The sequence below is a fragment of the Serinus canaria genome, chromosome 2, assembly GCF_022539315.1.
Source record: "Serinus canaria isolate serCan28SL12 chromosome 2, serCan2020, whole genome shotgun sequence".
In the NCBI taxonomy this organism is placed as follows: Eukaryota; Metazoa; Chordata; class Aves; order Passeriformes; family Fringillidae; genus Serinus; species Serinus canaria.
Genome location: NC_066315.1, coordinates 41969080 through 41977968, shown reverse-complemented (window position 1 = coordinate 41977968; position 8889 = coordinate 41969080). Strand labels below are relative to the sequence as shown.

At 42.5% G+C, this 8889-nt stretch overlaps 1 protein-coding gene across 1 annotated transcript in view; it reads left to right on the top strand.

Moving 5' to 3' along the window:
* Positions 1-6793: 6793 nt before the first annotated feature.
* TOPAZ1 (testis and ovary specific TOPAZ 1) overlaps positions 6794-8889 on the top strand; it is a 39306-nt gene continuing 37210 nt past the window's right edge. Inside the window, exon 1 of the mRNA XM_030233334.2 lies at positions 6794-8030. Within this exon, the coding sequence (XP_030089194.2) occupies positions 6875-8030 (1156 nt within the window). The 5' untranslated portion in view covers positions 6794-6874. The remainder of the gene's footprint in view (positions 8031-8889) is intronic.

The following is an 8889-nucleotide window of genomic DNA, read 5'->3' as shown; positions in this document are numbered from 1 at the left end:
TTATATTATTAAATAATGTTTTCTCTATGTTGAGTGAAAGAAATTGCTCTAGAAAGTGGCAAGACTGAAGGGCAATCCAGCAAATAATTCCTTCTATCACAGTGAACCATCTAATTTTTTCAGTAATTACATATTTGTCTACACCAGCAAGCACAGTGACATTCTGATCAGCTCTCCACAGAAACAGAGTAGATGCTTACAGGGCAATGACTCCAGAAATCATACTTTCTACTTTCCACAATTACTGATGTACTCAGTCTGACCCACCGAATGACAGCCAAGCCAAAGAGTGGACGCTCTTGCAGTTAGTACAGCATGGAACTTGTGCCATCACAAACACACCAACAATCCTCATGCTGATTAGAAAAATATTTATCTAGGTGAAAAGGTGAAAAAGAAATTGTCTGTCCCCAAATGCCATAGGACACACAGAAAAGGAGTATTTAGATTTTAAATGAAACTGTCTTCTCATATACGGAATGCAAATAGCTGAGATGCCACTCAGAGATTATGACCCAACCACTCAGCTCACCAAAGTATGAAGACATGCAAGTGATGTCAATATTAAGCAAATAATCTATGATGGATGCAACTCCATGTTGAATGGAGTTTGCCTTGGTTTGCCATAGCATCAACAAATTTTTTTATCTCCAACCCTCACTACAGCACCTAGTATGTACCTGGTTTATTTGAAGATCATTTTCTGTTGTTTTCAAATGGCATAATTAATAACATGTGAAGAAGTAAGCAGATGAATGCAAATATAGGTAAATCTCTGATCTATTCTGCTCTTTCCTACACAGCAAGCCGTTGCATTCTTGTATATGTGAACCAATAATGTCAGCTTTCATGCAACTCCTCCCATAGATTACCCTGGATATGTCAATGGGAAAATGTGCAGTGGTAAAGTCAGTATTCATTCCAAAATGGTTGCATGCTGCTTTGGTTAGGGGAAGCTATACAATTAGTGCACTGCACAACAGTCAGCATGGTTTCATCAACTATAGAAGGTACTTCCAATACTGCCTCAAAAAAATAATAAATATGTAAGTAGCAGACATTTCCTAAATCTGCAGCTCTAAAAAAGACACAGCAGGTTGTTCTGAGGCTTCACACTCAGTATGTCAGCCACCTTGACACTGCTAAGCAGACAAAGATGTAAGCTCATCCTTAATGGATGACCATGGCACAAGAAACTGAATGTAGGAGCCAGTCACTTTTAATGCCTAACAGCAAGATGAATTAGGTTTCAGATTAGGGTCCCAGTTTGTGATTGATCATTGTCTCTTTTCAAAGTTCAGGCTCTCTTTACTTTTCTTAGGAGCACTGCTATAAACAATCTCCCACTGTTTCTTCAGTCAGTCTAAACCACAGTAAAGTTTTCTATTTAGTCTTCACCACTCCCTTCTGCTTTTAAAGAGTGATTTCCTGAAGCTATTTGGGGTTTTTTTTTTGGTCTGTGTTCTGTCTAGCACTGTCTTCCCTGATTATTTACTGGTTTACAGCATTCTATCTATACCTTACTGCACCACTACCATTTCTAATCCTATGCCTTTTCTAGCTCTGATTTACTCAACTTTAATTTCCTCTTTTCCTTTCTTTTTTAACTTTTTCATCTAGAAATCACTTTTTATAATCTTTCTTTGTCAGGAAGATGGAGGTGTCACGTACTTGCTGGTGTGCAGGTGCTTTCCTCCTAACTCCATCTTTTTCATCCAGCCACTAGAATGTGTTGATTCTAAAGGCAGGTTTAGTGGTAGGTACATGGTATGTATTATCTATGTGAAAGCAAATATAAGTTTTATTTAGAGAATTTAAAAAATAAATTGAGACGAAATGTGTAGTCCTCTACTTGACTAGTTAACCCTTTATAGCTTGTGTATTTTTTTAATTTCTAACTCCAGAAAGCTACCTAGTTTATTCTTAAACTTCTAAAGATACGTGAATGAAAGGGAGTAAAACAGAACACAAACTTTACACAGGAGTTCCCTTGTGGAACCTGAAAACCGATTACTGCCACCTTCTGTAAGGTTCAGATCAGATGTGATCATCTGGAAAGTCAGTCTTCCAGGAAAAATGTAAAGCAGCATAATTACCATAAAAAAGGCAAATTATACAGATGACTTTCAAGGCTTGCAAAACCCAGTGTGAGAGGTCCTTATCCCTCCTACGACTATCCTTTGACAGAAACAGAATTGCCAGAGGGAAATACTGATTCATACAATCAATAATTTTGATTTTCATGCTGTCACAATTCAGTAGCAAATTAGGAATCAGAGGATCTACCAAGAAATGCCAGATGGTTCATTAGAAAATATAGCAGCTGTCCTTTTTCCTCCAATGACTCATTTTAAACTGGTGGAAAATTAAGTTACTTTAATCTGCCCTGTACAGCTCTATAATAAAAACAGACATGAAAATAAAGGTTGAGGTATCCAGCTACTCACTGGATTCACCTAGTCTGCCATGCAGTGTAATCACTCAGCAGTTTCACAAAACAGATCACGTATTTCCACCAAGGTATCTTTACTCTCACCACCCTACTGGCCCTCATCTAATGGAGTTCAGTGTCAGGGCAGACAAGGAAACAGCTGTCAGTATGAACTGGGTCAACACCGACACAGGGGAGATACCAGGGACATGAGTTGACCATCAACATTGTACCTCAAACCCAGTACATGGGTAGTTAGCAGCATTCTCAGGAGATGCCATACCAAAGCTGGCTCCTGACTCAAGAGCCTGGAAGTGAAAAGCAAAAGCAATTTTAGAGAGATATACATGAATGGCTTGAAAGAAAAAGCAACTTCTTACTTCAACAGATTAGCAATACACCTATTTCCAAGGCACCCATGTATTTGAACAGAAAACAAGGGATAAAGAAGTTACTTAAAAATCATATCAATATTTACTATCTTTGGGTTCTAATTTTGCAAAACCAATAGCTCAGAACTGTTAATAAATCTAAGAGTTTCTTAGACATACTAGACTGAAATTATTTTTCTTTTTAGTTGTATCACTAAAGGGCTTAATTTGGTGTGTTTTAAGACTGTAATAGACTAGGCATACTCTTCTGAGTTCAGCCTCAGCTATTGCAGCACAGCCAAACTCTTTTCACCATGGTTTGCTAGAGATAACAACTCTATCCCTCAGCCAAGCATAAAGATGCAAGCAGTGTAAAAGAAGTGGTCCAAGGGGACATTTTTCACATTGCTTCACTAAAAAAAGGTTCATTTTCAAGTTAATTCTTTCCAGTTCCCTAGCTAAAAAAAAGACAGCTTAATTCCTGTTGCTAGGTGAGTATATTAGCAAAGTCTAAAATACAGCCCAATAAAAAATTTATATGATCATCTCACCTATGTAGCTGGATTATGTGTTTATAAATTTCAATCTTTCAAAAACTTCTGGAAGATTGCTGAAATGTATCATTGTTAGATCTGCAGCCACAATTTCTCCACAGCAGCAATGTAAATTACATCAGCTAGAGAGATAAGTGCACACACTCCTCTGAGGAAAAAAAAAAAAAGAAAAAATTTTATGGGTTTTACATAAACGTAGTCACACAAGCTCCTTTTTTCCACTTGAAAATTGCCAGGCATCTCTGAGTATACTGGTAATTCTGGGGGAAAAAAATGTTTTGGGCGCCACAATTGCCTTTTTACTTTCAGACACCTGGGACCTCATCTTTTTATTACTGTCTTGAAGCGTCTAGAATGAACAAGAAATCAGTGAAACAAAGCAAGGGATGCGCAAAAGTTGAATTAGTTCTAAAATTTAGATATGGCATTAAGATAGATAACTATAAAACTCAAGAAAAACAAGCATTTATCGTTATTTCTAAACAAGATATAATTTTAAAATAAAGTTGAAACATTTCCTTGCAATATTAGTAATTCAAATGTTGTTGGAATGTGAAAATAACTAATTTTTCATCCTTAAGCTGTTTATATGATTTTTTCAAAGTTTTTTCCGCTTTAATAACCTACAGTTTTAATGAACACTTGACACGGGATTTCTTTAAATATGCCTATATATTAAAGTTCTCTTATCTTTCAAGTATTTTTAAAAGATGGTTAAATTGATCCACTTTGCAAGACAATGTTTATACTACCTCTTTTCAGCAGTATTGTAAACTGAATGCAAGCTGTTTTTTAACATAATCCACAGCTGCTTAAAAATGTCCTTTCTGAAGCTCTAGTCCTTTTTTCAAAGTACTTTAATGAAGAATGCCTTTAATTAGTATTCATTTCAAGTAGATTTTTATTCATTTCATAAAAATCTGGTCTGAGAAGAGTTCTCATCATGGCCAATAACTGACTAAATACTAACAACCTAAAAATTAGAGCTAGCAGTAAGGTAATTCATATGCCATTTTCCCAGATTTCCTTTAGTACTGCTTTTCAGCATGTCTTCATCTTGCTATAAAACTTAAAAGACTCTGTTACACACTGAAGAAGGTTTGAAATGAAAGGTTAAATGGCTAAATTTCACCAGAGCTGAATGTTTTATGTAATACCAGCCTTGCAGAACACTGGCAATGATAAATATTGTGCAGTTAACTCCCTTTTATTGGGTCCTTTCTGTCCCAAGGACCAGAAGCACAATACTGAGCCATGGGAGAAAATGCCTAAGAAATCTGCATTTTCTGCTTTGATTAGCTTTAGTTAACCATTTGCTGACTTTTTGTACTTAAGCATATATGTGCAATCTAAAAAGACCATAAGAAAATTAAAGTTAACAATTTCCCAGCCTCCCTGTAATTCTTTCTTCATCTGTGGAGAGATTTTAGCAAAAATGCAACATTCTCTGTCTTTATTTGGACTGAAATGTATTATCTCTACCTCTGGAAGGAGAAACAGAGATGGAGTGAGTTCAGAGTGGGCTGAAGTCATATAGTGAGCCAAGGCGAATCAGTAAAACACACATTTCCAACTACTCTTTTAATTTCACAGGACTGCACTTCTAGCAAGTTGTGATATAAAGCGCCTTATTTCTTTGCATGGATCTCAAACTAGGATGTATGAAATGTGAACACCAGAATGCACTAAGCCATAATTAAATGAATTTGAGAAGGTATTTCACCTCTCAGAGACCAGCTGAGGCAAACACAAGGAGATTGCTTGTAGGACACGGTCATTTACCAACCATGTGCAATTTTGCTGACGGCATTATTGGCATTAGAGTACCACTTTATTAAATTTACTAATTCAGGATTTTCATAACACCTGCCACCTAGATTCAGTCTTTGTGCAACAATTTTTTTAAGCTAACTTCTACATGTTCACATTATCATGCAGTGGATCATTCTGAAGCTTTGGTGTTCTCCACCTGTCTTGAAACTATCATCCCTTTCAAAGCCCAAGCACCAAATTCTATTGTTTTCTGACTATATGATCTTTTTGAGTGATTTTCTCCCCCTAACTCAAGTCCTAAGAAGCTGTGTTATTTGAAAGACAAAGTTGATGTCCTCAGAACAAGAAACACATGGAGATCTTAGAGCAGGTCCAGTGGAGAGCTTTAAAGTTGATCATAGAACTGGAACATTCAAGGAAAAGCTGAAAGAGCTGGGCCTGTTCAGCCTCCAGAAGAGATGGCTGAGAGGACCTCATCAATGCCTGCCAGTATCTAAAGGGGGGGTGCCAAAGGAGCCAGGCTCTTCTTGGTGGTGCCCAGCGACAAGACAAGAAGCAACAGCCAGAAACTGATGCACAGGAAGCTCTGCTGGAATGAGAGGAAGAACATCTTTACTACACAGATAACCAAGCACTGGAACAGGTTGCTCAGAGAGGGTGTGGAGCCTCCCTCACTGGAGATATTCAAGAAGTGCCTGGACACAATCCTGTGCCATGTGCTCTGGGATGGCCCTGCTTGAGCAGGGAGGTCGGACGAGGCGACCCCACTGCGGTCCCTCCGAACCTGACCCATTCTGTGAACAACCTCATGGCCCCTCAGTGTTGGCGAGCTTCTGAAGCGCTGTGCTCGAAGAAGGAATCACTGAGGGAAATGGAACACCCAACGAAATGGGCGAGCCTGGGTTTTTACCCACGCGACTCCGAGCTCGGGGAGAGCTGGGCGTTTGTTCCCAGGCTCTGGCAGCTCCACACCGTAGCCCGGTACCTTGGGCGGCCGTGAGCCCGCGGCGTGCCCGTGGCGGGGCCCATAGCCCCGCACGGCGCTTCGGGCACCATGAGGGCAGCACGACGGCTGCGCAGCGCAAACCAAGGCACTCCCGCCTGGCCGGGGGCTGCCGTCACGGGAGCACGGCCGCCCGGAGGAGCCGCGCTCGCCGCCCCCATCGCTGGGGTTTGACGGCGCAGGCGGCGCCGCTGATCCCGAGAGAGCGAGCGCAGGCAGGCGGGTGTTCCCGCCGCCCCCCGCCGCGCCGCCGAGCCGCCCTCACGCCACCGCATCACCTTTGCCCGCCGGCGCGGCGGCAGCTCGGCTCTTTGGGCGGGCAGGCGGCGATTGGACGAGGGGAACGGATCGGTAGACGAGGGCAGAGAGTAAAGGAGAAAGTGGGAAAGCGGCGCGGGAGGCTACAGGCAGCGGCCTTCTTGAGTCCGGAGAGGTGCGGGGCCGCTTCCTTCAGCGCCCTGGTCTGTGAGAGGTCGCTCCGGGTGTGTGTTTGTGGGCCGGGGCAGTGAGAGTGTCAGGAAGGACTTCTCGGTGGCCGTGGTTTTTGCTGGGCGGCCTGGGCTTCTTTTCCGTCGGTCTGGGCTCCCCCGGGTGTCCCCGGAGGCGGCAGCCTGGGAGGGGCTGTCCCCCGCTCCCAGGTCGGGCCTGCAGCCATCGTGGGTGCCGGGCTAGTGAGGCTGCAGCGAAAGGTGCGCTGGCAAGCGGGTGTTGTGGGCTCTGTTGCTGTCCCTGCGCCACCGAGATGCCGCAGTTGAGGTCAGGGAAAGTGGTGAGAGCCGGCGAGGTGAAGCCGGTTGACCCTGAGGTCAGCAGACCCGGCTCTCCGCGGGCAGGGTGTGAGCCAGAGGGGAAGCTGGTAGTCAAGAGGAGTCGTCGCCTGGCACCAAAGAAAAAGCCTGAGCAGCCCTTACCTTCCTTTCCACAACCTGACGTGCTCTCTCTCACTTCCTTCAAGTGTTTTGCTCTTCCTGTGCCTATGCATAAGGAGCAAGGTGAGAACAGACAGAAATTCCCAGGTAGAAAAACCAAGGGAATCCAGCAGAGGAAGTCTCCCCGAAGAAGCAAGGGTGTAGCTTCACTAATTTCAGACACAGCTGAGTGTGAAGGTTGGCAAGCCACGGCTGCAGCAATGTGCTGGGAAGAGACTCTAAGTGGGACAGGTCAAAGTCAACAGCTGTTTTTCTCAGGAACTACTTTGCAGAAAAAGTTCTCAGCAGGGATTGAAAGGAATGAACATTACTCAGAAGACCTGAACTTCTCAGGTTTCTGCAAGGGTTCAGGTAGCTCAGGAACAGAAGGCAAACATTCCTGTATGGAAGTAAAATTACAAGTCCCAAACTTGAAGAGGGAAATTGAGAGTACAGAAAGACATGGAATATCATGTTTTCCAGAACCAGAAGTTCTTCGACCCAAAAAGGTCACATGGAGTACTGAAGTGAAATGGAGTGACTCTACAAAGACGCAGAATATGCGAATCCCAGATTTTAGGAAGAATTTGGGTGCTCAGGAAGTTGTCCCTGAACCAAAACCTCAGGAGAAGGTTGATATACTAGAGAAGTTGAATGGGTGTCCATTAGTTGGATCAAGAACACTAGGGACACAGGAGAAAGAAGGGAGATGCTTGGGCAAGAAAGGCAGGAGATCAGTGGGGAAACCAAAAGTACATGGTCCTAAGGAGAGGGGTAATTCTGCCTTGCTAAAACAGCATACACAGTGTCCAGAGTCCAGGAAAGGAGCTCTGAGTATGAGGAACAGAAATGCCTTGCTGTCACAGCAGCTGCAGGACCTGCATGGACAAGAGCAACCAACGACCAAAAGAAAGATTCAGAAGTGTTGCATGAAAGAAGAGCAGCAGAGCTCGAGCCCTCAGAAGCGACCACACAGCCCAGGGGAAAGTGGTAAGCACTGGTAGCTCCATTGTAGAAGTACAGGTACAGAATTTGGGCTCCCAAATTGGTCCTGCAGTAAGACCCCATTAAAAACTGGCTGCTGCATTAGTTTGAGACAAGCTAGGGTGTGCTTCACAATACTGTGAATTCCACCAGTCTTAGAAGAAGACAGATTTTCAGAAAGAGGAAAGGCTTTTCATGAAGAAGAAAAGAACACCTGTTTAACACCGAGGAGAGGAGACTAATTAGCCTTTCAAGGGGGTAGAGAAAGGCAGGGAGGAAGGGAGAGAGGTTATAGATAGAAACAGGCATGCCATTGGTAGGGAGTGCTGGGAGTTTGTTTCTCTCAAAAGCATTCCCCATTTCTTCAGAGGCGGTCAGCCTCAAGCAAGAAAGGGGGCAGTAGTTTCAGCAATGCCAGAATAAAAGACAGTTAATTCCTCATTCATCTGTTTATTATCTGTTTATTTTTGATTATGTATGATGCTGTCTTGTTACAGTGTTTGCCTTCATAGGGTGCTGGGGTTTGCTCTCAGAACTTTTTAGTTGCTATTTTTTGAAAATTCCCAAAATATGTAGAAGCAATGATTGTGTTTTGATGTTTTAAGAGACCATTGAGTCAAACTGGAACAATACTGAAAGAGGAGATTTTAAGGTCTCTTTTTTTTCAGGATGATTGTCTAAAAACATTACTTTTGAAGTGAATACATTCAAATGATATATACTTACTGTAGAGTATTAATATTTTATCTAAAAAACACATTCTGAAAGACTGAGGTATTAACATTGTGTTTTACCTTGAAAACAAACGTCTAAAAAAAAGAGCATTATACTAGTATGCTCTTGAGTCCATTCTGTAGTCTTAGAT